The sequence below is a fragment of the Mastomys coucha genome, unplaced genomic scaffold (assembly GCF_008632895.1).
Source record: "Mastomys coucha isolate ucsf_1 unplaced genomic scaffold, UCSF_Mcou_1 pScaffold15, whole genome shotgun sequence".
NCBI classification, from domain to species: Eukaryota; Metazoa; Chordata; class Mammalia; order Rodentia; family Muridae; genus Mastomys; species Mastomys coucha.
The window spans coordinates 22,455,578-22,472,613 of NW_022196897.1; the positions used below are offsets into that span (position 1 = coordinate 22,455,578).

Genomic DNA, 17,036 nt, shown 5'->3' on the forward strand with positions numbered 1-17,036 from the left:
TGCCTCCCAAGTGCTAGGATTAAAGACGTGAGCCATCACCTCCCGGCTAACAAATACTTGTTAAGTACTTCTTTTCTTTTTTTTTTCTTTTTTTGGTTTTTTTGAGACAGGGTTTGTCTGTATGTCCTGGAACTCACTCTGTAGACCAGGCTGGCCTCGAACTCAGAAATCCGCCTGCCTCTGCCTCCCAAGTGCTGGGATTAAAGGCGTGCGCCACCACCGCCCAGCCTGTTAAGTACTTCTAAGTGCCATACATTTTACTCTTCAGTAAGTGTGAAGAGTCCATGTTCTTTGGGAGTGTAGATGTATAAATAGGAAAAAAGAGCTGTGTGGCAACAGATGTTTAGAAACAGTGACCAAATGCTAGAAAGTAGATGCTCTTGGATTCTGTCAGAGATCAAATGACTGTAGAGAAATCAAGAAACCCATTCTCACACAAGGTGGAGCTCAGAGAGATTTGGTCATGAAGAGCAAGTGGTGTTCATTCAGAATGGAGCCACAGAAAGGGGCCCTGTGGTATCTCTAGACTCCTTTGGCAGGGACCCAAGCTGCTTCCCCCCCCCCCCCTTCCATTTCAAAATACCATCAGCTGTGATCAGTGAGTTGCAGAACAGAGGTGACAAAGCCTTAGTCCTCTACACCCTCTATATCCATGAACCAGTTCACCATGAGCTTCCTTGTCTATGTCTCCCCTCCCCTGTTGTAGTTGTGAGGAGGTTCACATAAATCTCTCCAAGTTCCTCGTTAAAAACAACAACAAAAATTAATGTGTCATACTTCCTTCTTAGATAACAAGTATCTAAGAAGAAATACCCAAGTGCTGGGATATCTCAAGATACCAAGTACCTTGAGAAATCTTAACAGCATGGTTTTGGCCCCATGATTGGTGGGGTCAAGGGGTTCTTGGTTGCCTGGGTTTGAATGTCAGCTCTGAAGTTTACGTGCTATCCAATGTTAAACACACCTCTTAGCCTCAGTAAGCCTCAGTTTCCTAGTGATTAAAATAGAAACAGTGACTAATTTCACTGAGCTGATAAGAAATTTTTCTCGGTGGCTGTGTCAAAGCCAGTTTGCCCAGTGTGTGGTACACAATGCCCAGTGCATATAGCCAGTGGTATTTTCGTGTCTTAGGAGCACTTCATGAGGCATCCTAAGCAGTTCCACAAGAGAGAAAACAACAGTAGCTTCCGTCAGAGAATGGTTTCTTCTGGAGACAAGGGAACCAGCCTATAGTAGAGTGGACTGTTTAGTTACTATCTCCTAGATTTTGTTTGCTGCTAAACTTTGCTGATGCCCTCATTCCTCTTGTACTATACAAGAGGAGTCCTTCTTAGGATGGAGCACTGAACAGAGTAAACGCAATGCAGATACTTTTGAATGGGTTACTTGCTAGTTTGTATTTCAGGATTGGTGAGCCCATACCCTTTGGTTTACTCTCAGACCTGAGCTTCTGGTATTTGTTGAATTTGTTTTTGTGGAGACTCAGGAGTGTCCCATGACAATCAAAGCAGGATTCTTCTGAGATTAGTATTGGGCTTTCTGCCTTGATACCTTGAACCTCTGTGGTATTGGGGAATCTCAATCTCTCAGATTGATTTGCATAGCAAAAAAAATAATCCGTGCTGTCTCTTGCTTGTCCCATCCCATCTGCCCTGCTCATAAAACCCTAGAGGCACAGCAGCCCCAAGGCTGCAGCATAGCAGTGCCAATAAACCAGAGAGACCCTCCTGCCCAGAATGAGCTGCCCAGTCGCTCCTCTGTGCTTCCATAACTTAAGAACTGATAGAACTCTTCAAGCTGGCTCCTATCTGACCTTACTATAGTCACCTCATCTTTAGATTCTATGTGCTATAGGCTCTATATACATTACTGAATCTAATGCTGAATTAGGACATTAGGACGTTGTTGTGGATGTAGAAATGGAAAATAGGACTATTGATGAAGCTTATTCTGAACACAAGAACCATGGTTAGCCCATGAACCATGGAGCTGAGAATTTAACTTGAGTCTTCCATGCCATTTCTGCCTTTAAAGAGCATCTGTTTCTGCACACACTTTGTGATGGACAGATTGCTGTAAAGATTCAGAAGTTCCCACCACTCAGACAGGAACTTTGTATTACCAACATTGCAAACACGTGTAATGTAAAGTGACAATGTAAAGTTATCAATCCACTTAGCAGATTTATGTTTCCATTATTTTCACCTGTCCCTGTTTACCTGTTTTATACAATAAATACTCCCCAGCCTTGACAGACACACTGAGTGTAGATTCCCTGAATTAGGCTCTCTCAGTACACAGATTTGCAGCTAAAGATTGTGAATTAACTGGGAAAATTGCAAATCAGGTAGTCAGCACAATAATTCATTGTCACATCCAATCAATAAACTTTGTAAATCAACTCATTTAATTCAAAAAATGATCTATATAGATCAAGCAACCAATTAAACAATTAGCATACACTTTGGAATTAATTAATTAAAGCATCAATCACATAATTAAAATTCCAAATTTGAGCTGCAGAATTTAGAGTTCTCCTGCCTTCTGAACTACTAGATTATGCCTCTGAAGCTGGCCTGCCTACATGCTAGCAGGTTCTCGATTTCCCAGCCCTCTCGGGAGCACACCAATGGTTTCAGCATTCATTTAGTTACACATTCACTAATGTGTTGGCAAGGTCTCGTGTATCCCAGGCCTGCTAGCTATGTGGCCAAGGATATCCTTGTCATCCTTCTACCTCTACCTTCTAAGTGCTGGGATTACAGTACTATACCTCCATATCTGATTAAATAAGCAGTGCTGAGGATTGAACACAGGACTTTATACATACTTGATGAACACTCTACCAACTACATCTAGCCCTAATTTTAACTTGTAAATTGTGTTGGTATTCTATCAGTATGAATAAATTGCCTTTTTATTGTCCCTCAAGGGGAAAGATGTTTGTTGACTCTAAAAGGACTAGAATCTGGAAGTTCTGGCTAGATATGATAGAGAAACAGAACGTGTCCAGAAGTGTCAGAGGACCAGATATGAGCACCAGGGTAAATCAAGCAATTTGCTTTTATTCAGCTAAGTTTCTGTGGTGTTTGGAATCCTATCCAAAGAGGCAGCTACTTTTTAAGGAAAGATGTGTGTGGCTGGTCTTAGTTACTGGGTTTACCTGTGTGTGCATCAGGGCTTCTCCAACAGTCCTTTTCCTGTTTTTGAGTGTATTCTATAGTACTGTAGTGCTTACGTCCCCCTCTGTATTATGAGCTTCCTTTAAGTCAGCACATTAAATCTCACTTTCCATCTCAAGGACTGAGTTCTAGGTCTCATCTCTAATAAGTGTCCAGTAAATGTTGGAGAAGTGGCACAATGTGAAGACACCTTTGTCTTGCTAACAAGTGTTAGGGATTCTCATTGTATCCTGGACTGAGGGTTGGTGAGCTGGCTGGGCCAAACTGTCTCCTTACATGTCCCTTCCTGCAGCACTCACTTGCCTTTATGGTTTTGTTTTCAGTGACAACGTCAGTGCCTACTGCCTGCATATTGCTGAGGATGATGGGGAGGTCGACACGGATTTCCCACCTCTGGATTCCAATGAGCCCATTCATAAGTTTGGCTTCAGTACTTTGGCCCTGGTTGAAAAGTACTCCTCTCCTGGTCTGACCTCCAAAGAGTCACTTTTTGTTCGAATGTGAGTACTTCCTGGGTGTGTCACCCTGACCTTCTAGCCTTGTTTATCAGGTGAATTATGTGTGTTACCTGAACATCTGCTCACACGGTTATTTGCAGAACAATTTGGGAACATGTGCATTGCTGTTTTGTGCTTCTGTATCTAGGACATGTGCATCCTGTTGAGCAGTGGTAGACTGAGATAGATCTGGGATCAGCATGTCTACAGATGTCACCTCTGTGAGCAGTGATGACCAGGAGTCAGGGAAGCAGAATCTGGGTTTGCCCCTTTCTAGTCAAGGACACCAGCCTCAATGAAAATGCATATTGTGACTTAAAATACTTTTCTCTCCAACTGGTTCAGATTCTACTTGTTTTTCTTCTGTTGCCTTCCTTTAGACTATGCCTGCTTTGTGCTTTTGTCAGTCTACTTAAGCCTTAAAAACACCATTCTCAGAAAAGTATATGTACATACTTAAAATAAAATTCATTGGCATATAAAAAGACTCTCTTATATTTGAAAGTCAACAGATCATTGAACAACTCTATATGTAGTGATACATGTAGCCTTATTAATAGATTACCTGACAAGACCCAGAGGGGTTCTAAGCATCACTCTTAAAGCCTGTGGCTTCAGAGCAGCAATGAGTCCAAGTGCTTCTTCAGGAGCCTGTACCATTTGTAGCAAACTGTGCTGTTAGCTAAGATGTCTGCTCATGATGTGCACCAGCATGGCTCATTCTGCTGGAAATTGTTGCCTCCATTTTCCATCTGAGGAAGTGCTAAGGACTGCAGGTGGGGTCCCACAGCTAAGGGTGAGCCCATCCACTCAGGTTTGAGTCTAACCTAAGTGTTTTTAACCTATGCCTCTAATCTCCCTCTCCTGGCTATCTCCTGGGACTAATAGTGATCCCTTTGGCACCCCCTGCTGTTTGGAACCAGCAAATTCATGGTCTTAATGAGGGATTGCTTTGAAGGAGTTTCTCCTGTCCCTTTAAAACAGATTCCTTTGTTTGAGACTTAGGAAAATGTAAGTGTGCAGCATGTGATGTATGAGTATTCTAGGTCTTTCTCCCCTTGAGCAGGAACAGACATCAGGTGCCAGGGGTGAGCTGGGAGCAGCCTCTCCAGCCTCCTCAGTGGCTGCCTCACCTCTGTTCTCAAATCACATTTGATCTACAAAAGAGCATATTTTTCTCTCATATTTTTATTTCTGAGGTACAAAAATGACAGCTTTACAGAACACCTAGAATAATTTTAAAATATACAGTTTTAAAAATAATTTAAGAGTTATGAAGTAATTCCGCCTTCCTAATAAAACTGGGGTACCCTCACATGCAGGCAGACCCATGCGTACACACAAGGTGAAGCTAGAGGCTAGTGTCTTCTTCAGTTGCTTTTCCACCTTAGATTTAGACAATATCTCAAAAAAACCTGGCACTTACTATTTTGTCTGGATAGTGTAGCAGAGAGCTCCCGGGATCTGCCTGTATTCGTCCGTGCCCTAGCCCCCGCCCCAGAGGTGCTGTGTACAGGAGCAGGCACTTTACACACTGTATCTGATTCTTATCATCGTTTCCAAGGGTATAGCAATTACAATTTCATTATTTGTGTGTTACATTATATTTGCTTAATACTGTAATAGTGTTAAGTGTTTAAATACTCTTAATTCCTATAATCTATAGTTAATTTGTGCCAGAAATCTAGATGGAGACATCTTCTAGACAGAGAAAAAAATCTTCTTTTCTCATGAAGATTACTACCTAATAAGAACACAGTTGTCAAAACAAAACAAAACACAACAAAACCAAAACCATAAGTGTGGTAAGCACTTATGCATGAACACATGAGGTGCACAGAGTGCTGGGCTGCTGCTGGGTTTGGATTTTCCTAAGTGACAACAGTCTTCTGGATCCCTGTGTCCTGTTGAAGTACTTCTTAGGCTCATTTCCTTTAAGTAAGCAGAGTTGTTAGTCAGTGAGTACAAATGTCTGTTTGTGCTGAGACTTGAACTCAGGACAATATGCGAAGTGAGTGCTCCACCACTGACTTAAATACCTCAGTCTAAATTCTGACTTCGTTTTCAAGCAGCCTTCTGAAAGATGTACCAGTTTAGAAGAAAAGCATCAAGAAACTGCCTCTTTTCCCAGTTGTCTGATGAAATAGTGAAGACTATTTACTCTGTGTGTATTGCGCTGAGTGGCCTCCCACCTCCCTATCTGGTCCACATTCTAAGCCTGGGAGACTTTTAGTTAGGAGTCTCCAGAGACATGTCTTGTTTGTGTCAGCAGAAGGAGGAGAGCTTAGCTCCTCCTTTTTCTTTCCTCCCTTTCTTCCTCCTACCTCTGTCTCCTCTAGCAGGAAAGACCCTGAGCTGAAGGTGTTAGGAAAATAGGCTTGACAGTAAGTAGTAAACTAAGGCGCCAACTGCGGAAATACTACTTTGTTTATCAAAATTGCCCTGTTTTTATTATTGTGATTATTGTGGAGCTGTGAGAACCAAGGCTGCACAGCATTATTCCCAAGCCTGTACTTGACTCTATGTCCTATGAAAGGTGATGGATGGTCAGGGAGGGCTACTGGTGTGGTCTTATCTGTCAGGAAATCCCATCCTTTGAGGACTGACCTTCAAGCTACTACTGAGTTCAGGAAGGATCATGGAGGCCTTGGAGCCGGTCTGCTGCCCAGCCCAACTTTATCCTTACTGATAAGTTTGATCCAGTGTATTCTATAACTTTTTCTTGCTTAGTTAAATGGTGATAAATGCTATCAACCTTGCAGGTCAGTTATAGGTATTAGATGGAAAGCTTGGAACCGTGTCTGGTGTGGGTTAGTGTTACCTTTTGTGCTGGCTGCTGTTCCTGTTGTGATTTATTAACACAACCCTTAGAGAGGAAGACCTGGATCCTCTGGACCCCTGGCACCCACACAGCCCCCTGGATTGTTCTTGAATTGCTAAATTTGCTTCAGCTACATTTTTATGCCTCCCTGCCCCCTAGTTAGTGTTGTACTGACTGAAAAGGCCTAATGGAAGTAATTGTCACTGGATGTGGGCAGGTGGTAGATGGACATTGAGGCATGGATAGTAGAATTTCAAATTAGACTTCATAGGAGTAGACTTCCTCAAGGAGGGCTAAGAAACATCGTGGAAGAGAGACACATAGACAACAAGAGCCAGAATACCAGGAAATCTACTGTGAAACAGTCTCTCTTAGAAATAGCTGTATAAACCATACTGGAACAATATAAGTATCATTAGATAGGATAATGTAAAAGGCAAGACCTTATATAAGCTCCCTAAAGGCTGAGCAGAAAAATAAGTTTCTGTGCCCTCAGTTCCCAGTGGAGGACTTTGTGGAGAAGTTCTAGGTGAATCTTCAGGTCTTTGGCTGCCAGCGGAAGTGGTGGCAAGCACTGTATCCCATCTTGCTTAGCCTTCATGACTATACTGCACTTTTAAGTACAGGAAGCTTACCTTTGCCTCCCAATGAGATCAAGCACAGGCTTTGAACCTTGGCAAACCTGGGTTCAAGTCTCACTGGCAACTTGCTATGTGACTTTAACAACTTTGCTTTTCTTAATTTATCTCCTGTTAAATCCAAGCAACAGAAATAATCATAAACATAAGTAATAAATTTTCATAAACATAGGCTCATGTTCAGCCTTACTTTCTCCGAATTGGTTTTTAATACAGCACTACTTGAATGCATATAAATATAAAACTTTGGCTATAAAATTCTATAACATATTAGCTATAAATTTCTCATTTTTATGTAACCTAAAGTATGACATTAAATACAAGTAAATGATAGTGTGGTGGTTTGAATATGCTTGGCCCAGGGAGTGACACTATTGGGAGGTGTGGCCTTTTTGGAGGAGGTGTGTCACTGTTGAGGCAGGGCTTTGAGGTAAATTTTACAATCTTGATACCAGTGTTTTGCTAAAAATAAATTGACATTGGGTTTGGTGAGAGTTTGTTTTACTTGTCAACTTGACTCTTGACTTTCACTTTCATGGAAATATCATTGCCACATTATTTTCCTTTTAAAGAAGAAATGGGAATTTTAATTACCAGCACATTATTTTAATTGATTTATAATGAATTTTTCAAATGTAAATCTTCTCTACTAGAAAATTCTTATTTGCATTTGTCCCATCATACCTGTTGCTAGCATAAGTACTGTTTTGCCCAGGACTTTCCTACTGCAAAACTGAAAGTCCTGTATCCAGAGCAGAGCTCTTTCTTCTGGTCACCTTCTCCCATCCCATAAACCAGGTAGCCATGGTTCCTTGCTTTTGCTGATTGGGCTACAAAAAGGTGGGCCCTCCTTTTGAGTGATACCTGGGCACCCATGATTCCAACACCAAAGGATGCATCTTTTTTAGGGACCAGCTGGCTCCAGTAAAGCACCTTGTGTGCTCTGAGTTCTCACACCATCTTTCTGCTTAGCAAAGTTTGCATGATGAATTTGACCTTTCTACTCCATTAGTGTTAAATAGCTCTAGCTGCTGAAATGTGAAGCCCCCACATCTCACTAGCTTATCCCAAACATTGCTAGACCTCCTGTAAAGGCTTTATGTCATACCCTTTCTGTAGCAATGCTCCATTTAGTATGATGGCTGCATAGGCAATGCAGAGTCATGGCTAGAGTTTGTCAGCTGCTGGTTCTTTCTAACAGGCTGATTTTCTTTCACTTCTGTCTAATGAGGGCCAGCTGGGTGGGGTGAGAGAACCATGGAATGAGAATTGGTGATGATCTAAGCATATGCATATTTAATATATATACACATATGTGTGTATATGTATATATACATATATATATACACAAATATGTATATATGTATATAGTGTGTGTAGTGACATGATCATATTTATTTATACATTAATTTTTCTTTTAATCTAACCACTTATAGGTCTCCATATATATGTATATGTATATATATGGTTTTTGTATTGTATATGATTTCCATTGAGCTAAAATAAAATGCTTAAGTTTTGAAGCTCAGCTTATAAATATAATAGTTATTTCTAGAAGAAGGGGGCTATGAACCTAAGAAAATGATACTATGCAGATTAATGTTAGGTGGAAGGGAGATTTAATTTTAATTTCCTTTCATTTTTATCCTGCAAAAATTATGAATTATAGATTTTGTAATTATTTACACTCTTGTTTTTATCATTTTCTTCCCTCATCAGACAGAAGTGAAAAGCAATAAATCTATTGAGTAAGCCAGAGATTACCAGTAGTAAAATAGACTTCATTTATTTGAAGGAAAAAAAAAAAACTTAAGTGGATCCCTGCTGGAAAAAATGTTCTGTGGAAATGAATGTGGAGTTGAATGCTTCCTGATATGCCTTATAAGTGAAGCCTCAGTCTCCCCCAAATCCCGTAAGCCTCAGGAAATCCCAAGACATAGAGCTGCTGTTTGAGGGAGACTGGAGTTCTCTACTAATCTGAAAATTAGAAACTGCTAAGGAAACACCTTGCTTTCCCCAGCCCACGGGTAGATCAGTTTCTAAACTACCTGTTGCTTCTGATTGATTTTAGACAGACTGGGTATGTTGCCTGAACTGCTTACCTTAACTACTTTTGAACGAAGCTCTGAGTATGGGTGGACATTTGAGAACCGTGGGAAGAAGTAGTGGACAGGAAGGAGGGAGGAAGTGCATGCATGGGAAGAGCAGAAGTTGATTGTTTCTTGAAATGCGTTCTTTTTTCTATAAGGCTGGCCTGGAACTTGGTAAGTAGCCAAAGGAACTTTGAACTCCTGATCTATAACATGCCTGGTTTGTATAGTGCTAGATATCAAACCCAGAGCTGTGTGCCTTCTGGGTAAGTACTCTACTAGCTGAAAATAGAGCCCCAGGATGCTTTTTGACTGATGTCCAAAGCCAGATGAAGAGCTGGATCTCAAATGGTGCCCAGCATCTGGAGAAGTGCTCCTTGCTAGCAGTGACCAAGCCAGGTGGTGGTATAAGAAAGGTACTTGCCTCTTCTGCCTCCTTCTACCCTCTCCAGCACAGTGCTCATTCATCCAGAACTCCTGGAGAGAAGTGAGCTCACAAATGGTAGTGGCAAAGGAGACCTTGCTACGGGGTGAGGAAGAAGGGCTCCAAGGAGACAGACATCTAGGCTAATGAAACAGACCCTGTCAGTCAAGAGCACTTACATTACCTTCTTTGTGTTTTCCTTCCAATGTTTAATACAGTAAGAGACATAAGATTGCAAGCTAGTAGAGTCTAGCTACAGTTCTGCTGTGTGGGTGAAAAGCCACTGAGTAGAAGGTAAGAAGCTGGACTGCCTTGGACAGAGGACATGGCCCAGAGGGTACCCTAAGGCTGCCTAGACTCTGCCCAAAGGGAATGGTGAGCAACTTTTCAAAGAGGTATACCCAAGGTTCCCTCATCTTTTTAATGTGAGGACTTTTAAAAGCCTGTAATTTTTGACTTAACCTCTCTGGTGGTATCTCCAAAATATACCCCAAATGACCAATCCTTTATCAGAAAGGGCATCATTGACTAGAAGCCTCGCCTGCTCTTAAGCAGTGTTGTCTTGTGGTCTATAAAATAGAAATAGGAGGAGGAGAAAAGGCAAACACTTTTTATTTATTTACTTTCTGCCTTTATTCCTTACAAGCAGCTCATTTTTAAAACCTTAAGCTGAGGGTCAGAGCAGGCGCAAAGAGCTTGGGAAAGGTAGAACAAATCAAAAAACAAGATGCGTGGTCTGTGGTCAGACCTGGCAATCTGGGGATGAATTACCAAGACCAACTGGGTGGTGTTTCTTTCCATTCTGTTGTGTTAGTAACCATTCTCATTGTCCAGATTGTCTTCATATATGGAAATGGAACATATGCATCCTGTTTAATTTTGTATTTTGTAAATCTGACTTGATTTCCTTTTTGGCAAAGGCTATTGTCTGGAGGAAAGAAAAGATTTTTCTTTGTGTCTGTTTATAGTGACAGAAATACTGGAACAATTAATAAAGATGGAAAGAATTAATTACATACTTCTAAGAATTTAAAGGTCAGGCAAACCAAGTATGTATGCTTTGTTCACAGGAATGTCCATCTGTAGAAAGTGTGCCAGGGTATGCTTTATTCATACAACTGAAACACATATTTTAGATAGCCATCAATTTACTTCAATATCCAAAAATCATGCTAGCTGTTGCTGTAGTTACTATGCCTTCTAAAAGTTTGGAACTCACACTCTGAGTTAGTACAGTTTATTCCGTGCTGTAGCCCCCTCGGCTGTGTTCAGCTCCTGGGTCTCATTTTGATTTCTTTTGCTCTCCCTCAGCTTACGGTGGAGTCTGTCAGCTGCTGCTGTGTACATGTCAGGCTAGTGACTTGTAATGTTTATTAATACAGTGTCAGTCTTGCTGCTGAAACAACCGTGACGCTTCAGAAGGTTGCAGTGGAACGAAGCGTTTGATTTCCAGATTCTGTCTGCACTGCATGGTGAATACGTTCTCACATGTTACACAGTTCACTGACCTGACAGTTATGGAACCCCGCCTGGGACCCCATTTCAGCAGGACATATTCGAACAGAAACAGTTTGCAAAACTTTACACACTTAAACTCCTGCCAAGGCAAACTGTTAGGCACTTGAGTTTGTTATAAATACCCAGTGGCAGTGGTTGGAAGTAGCCCACAGTGTGTTTTATATTCTGAACGGAATGTGAATGTCTTTGCGGTTATATAGAGTAGTAAATAATTGAGTTTGATTAGGGAGAGGGACCTCATTATCCCCACCTGTGCCCAGCTGGAAGGGGAGGGTCGAAATGAAGCCATTAGCTGTCTCTCTTACTGGCATCTCAAAGAGCTCAAATACATCTGTGTCTTATTTTCTTTTCTGGCACAATCAGTCGAGCAAGCTAAGCAGGCATGACCAGATTTGGCAAGTCCCAAGGACTCTGGCAAAGATACACAAGGAGAAGGCGGAGGGCAGTCATTTTGGCTTCTCACTGCCCATTAGTCTAGCGAGTTATGTTTTTGGAAAATGTCTGTTTTGAAAAAAAAGTACTTTGTCCAATGTCAAACATTGCATGCTTGCACATTGTGCTTTGATCTTTTAAAAAATTTGGTCAGTGCAAGGGGAAACAAACTGTGGCATTCACACTTGTGTCAGCTCCCTTTGTGGATAAAGTGATACCCAGGGCCTCCTGCAATTACTGCAAGGCTTTTTCTTGCTCATATTTTTTCATTTTCTATCTTGAAGTGCTGGGGAATGATCAAATGGAAGGGGGCCAGAGCAGGTGGCAACCAGAGCAGTGCTCTCCATTGCTGTTGTGAACTGGTCAGGACCAGAGAACAGAGCACTGCTCTTGGCAGCTTTATCCCACCTCTGGAAACTGAAACCATGGGTCATGAATACACGCATTTTCCAGGGTATCCTTAGAAAGGTTCTGAGAGACAGGGTGTTTGTAAAACTTTTCCACAGGTTGATCATTGCTTCCCATCTTGGGAAATGTACTGCTCTCTGGAAGTTTCTTCTTGCCCTGAGTCCCCCAGCCTCCAATCTAAGCAACAAAAGAGTTTAAAACACAGGCTTTGGAGTCTAGGAGATGTAAGGTCCATCTAGGGTTAAATTGTGGCTCCTGCAGGACTTGTTGCTAGCTGTAGAACTGATTAACTTAATATGTATTTCCAGGCACGTGTCTTAACCTGTCAGTTTCTTGTTATAAAGTAGGACCAATAATGGCACCTACCTTTCTTTGGGGAAGGGATTATGGGAACAAGTAAGAGCTCAGAACTATTATTCTTGTTATATGTTACTCCTTTGTTTGGCTGGTTTTTTTGAGACTGGTTCTCACTAGGTAGCCCAAGTTGGCCTGAAACTTGAAGATCCTTAGCTCCCCAAGTGCTGAGTGATAGATGTTTGCTACTGTGCCTGAACATTATATGTCAGTTTTAATAAAGACTAATCAATGGCTAGTATGTTAGTCATTACCTATAAAGTATTATTTGACAGATGTTACTATAAATACTTTTGTATCCAAGAATTATTATCATCCTATTTTGCCTGTGAGGAAGTGGAGTCAGAGTAACTATGTGGTTTACCCAACAAAGGCAAAGCTTCACTTCAAGCCAGCCATTATTATACTCTACAGCTTGGTGTGCTCTGCTGCCTTTTGGTATTATTGCTCCCTTCCCCTGCCGTGATAAAGAGCTGAGACATCTCTCCTGGGGGACCTCCTCAGACTCTTCTTCTGGTGTGGCTATTTAAGTATTATAGTTATATATTTTTCTCAATGTACTTTGATAAGGGTTCAACCTCTCTTCTAGCCCACCACCTACCAAAGGTAGTAGAAAACAAAGATTGTTAGGATACGGGGGCAGTGGACCGGCTTAGAAATGATTCTTTGGGAAGATTCTAATCTTCATTGTTCTCAGTCCAGTCCACTAGCAAACACCACGCACAAACCAGCAGCTGCAGTCCAGTCCACTCAGCAGACACAGGAAACTTATGGTTTCTTTGGAAAGTTTGTCGTGTCAAAGAATGTTCGCTGAAGCAGACACAGGTGAAAGGATGTTTTGCTGAAGCAGATACAGATGAAAGGATGCATGATGTTAAGAAGGGCCCGACAGACAGTGGATGGTGCTGGATGGTATTAGTACGCCTTGCCATTGTTTATTGTCACCGTTTGTCAGGACTCTACAGAGAGAAACATACCCAAAAAACTTCTGGTCGTGTGCTGGTGGATTCTTGCTACTTCTGTGCACTCAGGCTGATTGGCAGAGTGATGTCAGCTGATACAGACTCATGTGCCAACCTGTGGAGGACACATGATGTTTGGAGGAGTATAAATAGGACTCAATGGACTGTGAGAGGAGCTTGCTTGCATAGCTAGCTTTGCAATGCTTCTTGGTCTCTTGTCTTTGCTCATCTCTGCTTCATTGAGAGGGGCATGGAAAAGAACTTCTCCTGTCATCCCTGGTGGCCCTGGTATCTTCTGCTGATTTAGCTAAGGCCTAGCTGCCTGTCTGCTAGGTTGTGTCACCATTGCTGATTCATGTTGCTATCCCAACTCCACTGAACTAGCATATTTGTGAAGTGTTTGCAAGTGGATCAAGTTGCTGCTGCTGCTGCTGCTGCTGCTGCTGCTGACCTCTAAACTAAAGTGCTGATTTCCTGCAAAACAGATAGGATTTGTTCCAAAGAACCATTTCTAAACAGGTCCACTTCCTCCATATCCTAATAACCTTTCTTTTCCACTATCTCTGGTGGGTGATGGACTAGAAGGGAGGTTAAAGCCTTTAAGAACCCTTATTAAAAGTAGGGTTGAGTAAAAATCTAAGAGTACAGTCTCTATTTCAAGGTATGCTATTTCCCTATGTCTGTAGAGAAAGCAGTCATCTGTAAGCTTATCTGTCCTTCTCTACCACAGACTGTACATATGTTAGGGACCATTTTGTTAAATTCTCAGTCCAAAATAGGATGAGTGTGAGTTTTGCCTCAGGAGACTTTTCTGATGCCTCCATCCTTGTTTCTATGAAATTGTATGTGTGTTCTTTTAGGATGAAATGATTGAATGCAGGTTTCTTAACAGATTAAAATAGTACTGGTCACATAGTAAATGCTCAATAAGCAGTAGTTGCTGCTGTTACTTTTGTGGTTGTTGAATGGTGAATGTATATGATACAGATTTTAAAACTCTTTAATTCTCACTGAATTTCCCCCACAATGTGACTGAGCTTCTATTGCCTGCTGTCCCTCAAAGCCATTAAGTTACACTGCTTCTGAGTTTTACTCTGTCAGTTGGAAAGCTTTGAACATTGAGCCCAGAATGCTGACCTTCAGGGAGGTTTTGATGTTTGGATCAAAGGCTACTTGCTGACAGAGCCCTTAAATGATGCCACCAAGCAGCTCACCACACAGTTTAATGCCCCTAAGCTGCAGTGGGTGCTGTGATTCATTCTATTCCTCCCAGTAAACAGTCTTTGTTGTAGCCAGAGCAGAGAGGGGCTATGTGAGGCCTCTCCTTTTGGGGTATGACTTGGGCCAAAGCAAACACAGAAAGCCCACATTAGGAAACAACTCCCACTGTTTGGTGCCCCACCCCACCCCCAGTGCCAGGCGCCTAGCATCCATTGTGTGCTTTATCCATTGTGTGACAGTTCTGAAGGGAAAGGGCCTCACTGCAGCATTACACGCGCACGCACACACATACACACACACACACAGAGGCATGCACGCGCGCGTTTGTATTACAGCATTACACTCACAGGGCATATCACTTGCAGCTTGTGTGCCTTCCTCTCCAATAAACTGCCCTCTCCCTTGATGTCCAGCTCCTGCCCTGTTCTTGTCCAGAGAGTTATACCTTAGTATGAGGACCTTATTTCCTTATTTCCTGTGTCTCCTGTCACCTTTGGTTTACTGCTTAGAAAAACACTCACTGTCCAGAACTAATGCTAGTGTCAGAATTCTGGTAAGTCTGGCACTGTCACATAACTTTAAAATCCCAGTGCTTTGGAGGCTGAGATAGGCAGGTCTCAAGTTCATTGCCAGACTATGTCTCAAGCTCCCTCCCCTCCCCCAGAAGCCTCTTTGGTGACTGCATGGCTTTCACAGGAACAGAACTGAGCTCCTTGAGTTACCTCATTTTAAATGCCTGTGTGTTCTTCAGTGGCCAAGCAGACTTGATAGGACCCAGCTCTGAGTTGACTGGCAGCAGTAGTCAGCTCTCTGACATGGAGTTTCATGATAGACCTGTATAAGAATGCCACAGAGGTGCAGAGGCACTTAGTTGCCTCTGCTTGCGTCCCCAGCATGCCCTGTCCTGAGCCCAGAATAAGATAGCACATACTCGTGGATGCGAATCCGCATCCGGTGCTCCCTTGCCCTTCCTCCCTTCTTTCACTGTTGTTTTCATTTTCCTCTCATGAACCCTGCTACCCTGGCTTCAGCTTGGAGGCTGTAAAGGAAGATGGAGAGCCGAGTTACCTCAGAATGATCACTATCGTTAACATTCACGGGTGGTTCACTTATCATTCCTGACTGCACAGACATGGCAGCCACGCGGAAGCGTCCGCAGGTGTAGCATGGTGATACATATTACATTGTGCCACAATGGATTTATGTATTCTGTAACAAAAGAAAAGTGTAATGAAAAAGTACAGAAGGTGATCCTTTACTCCTCCGCCACACAATTTATCAGTAAGGCCTGCAGAGGGAAGGGCCAGGGATTTCCTCTGCTTGCTTTAACCTTGTCACCCAGGTAGGTTTTGGTAAAATGACAGAAAAATACAGACTGGGGATTTTCCTTTACTTCAAACCTTTTAAAAGGACACTTTGAATTTATGAGAGTTAGTCCAGATATGAAGCTACCTGTTAAAGCTTTTACTCTGCTCTTTGCTGAAAAAGTTGAGCATACTGGCTTGCATTGATTTTATCAGCCAGCTGCAGAACGAGAACCAATGCAGCAGTTTATAAAACAGGCAAACTCTGCCATCGGTCAGGTAGCTGCCGGGTGGGTGAGAGTTTGTGAGGCCTGGGCCAGTACTAGTTTGCAAATCCCCGAGAACTTGTGTTTCCTCTTGGCCCTACTCATCTGTCACCCAACATATTGTCACAGATGGAGGACATACTGACTTCTGAGGAGAGAGCCGGGGCAGGCAGATCTGAGTATGGTTGATTGGCATTTGTTCCAATACTCACTGGCTTAGTGCCAGAGCAAACACCCGCAAGTTTTTAATGCACAAGGCTCTTTACATATCAGTACCCTTGCCAAAGTATCACTTAACAGCAGCTCTCCCAAAATAGAGTTTTTAAAAAAGAGCTATTTCTTATTTTGCTTTGATCAGTAAAATAAACTTTTAAAGATTGTTCTGGGATGGGGTCCAGCTTCTGAGGTAAAGAATGGCTGGAGCTCAGGCATGATTCAGTAACAAAGTGTTCAGTAAAATTAGCTTGACAGTTCTCAGGCCTGCTGTTCGATAGCAAGAACCTTCAGCAAGTTAAAATGGATGGTTGTGCTGGCCAGAGCAGCATCAGCTTTGCTTTTTAACAAATGGAAGGAACGTCAAGGATTAAACAGCAGGCTGTATGGAGAAGAGTGCTGTGGACATGTCTCTGTGTTAGGGAAACAAATTGGATCCTTGGTTTTTAGATCGACCCATAGCCACTATGGAGAACCAGCCACCTGGATGGGTCTAGCCTGGGCTCCAGGCCCCATCCCAGCCTCTTCTGCCATTGGAAAGCTTTCCCAGGGCTTGGCTTTCCTTTCAGATTTCTTGTCAGTATTAAGCTTTGCCATGGTTTTTGGCCATGTTCCCCTTTGAGATTCTTATGGGGAAATGGGAATGTGACCAAACTCCTTGGAGCAATTTTCATGTTCCATAGTTGGAAACTTGAGTCCCATTTTT

The 17,036-nt window shown here is 42.3% G+C and overlaps 1 protein-coding gene across 9 annotated transcripts in view; it reads left to right on the forward strand.

Annotated features, from left to right (window-relative positions):
- Mapkap1 (MAPK associated protein 1) overlaps positions 1-17,036 on the forward strand; it is a 212,027-nt gene that overhangs the window by 102,160 nt on the left and 92,831 nt on the right. For all 9 annotated transcript variants that reach the window (XM_031369934.1, XM_031369930.1, XM_031369929.1 and 6 more), the window contains one exon: positions 3,506-3,682. In XM_031369934.1, coding sequence (XP_031225794.1) covers positions 3,506-3,682 — 177 coding nt within the window. The remainder of the gene's footprint in view (positions 1-3,505; positions 3,683-17,036) is intronic.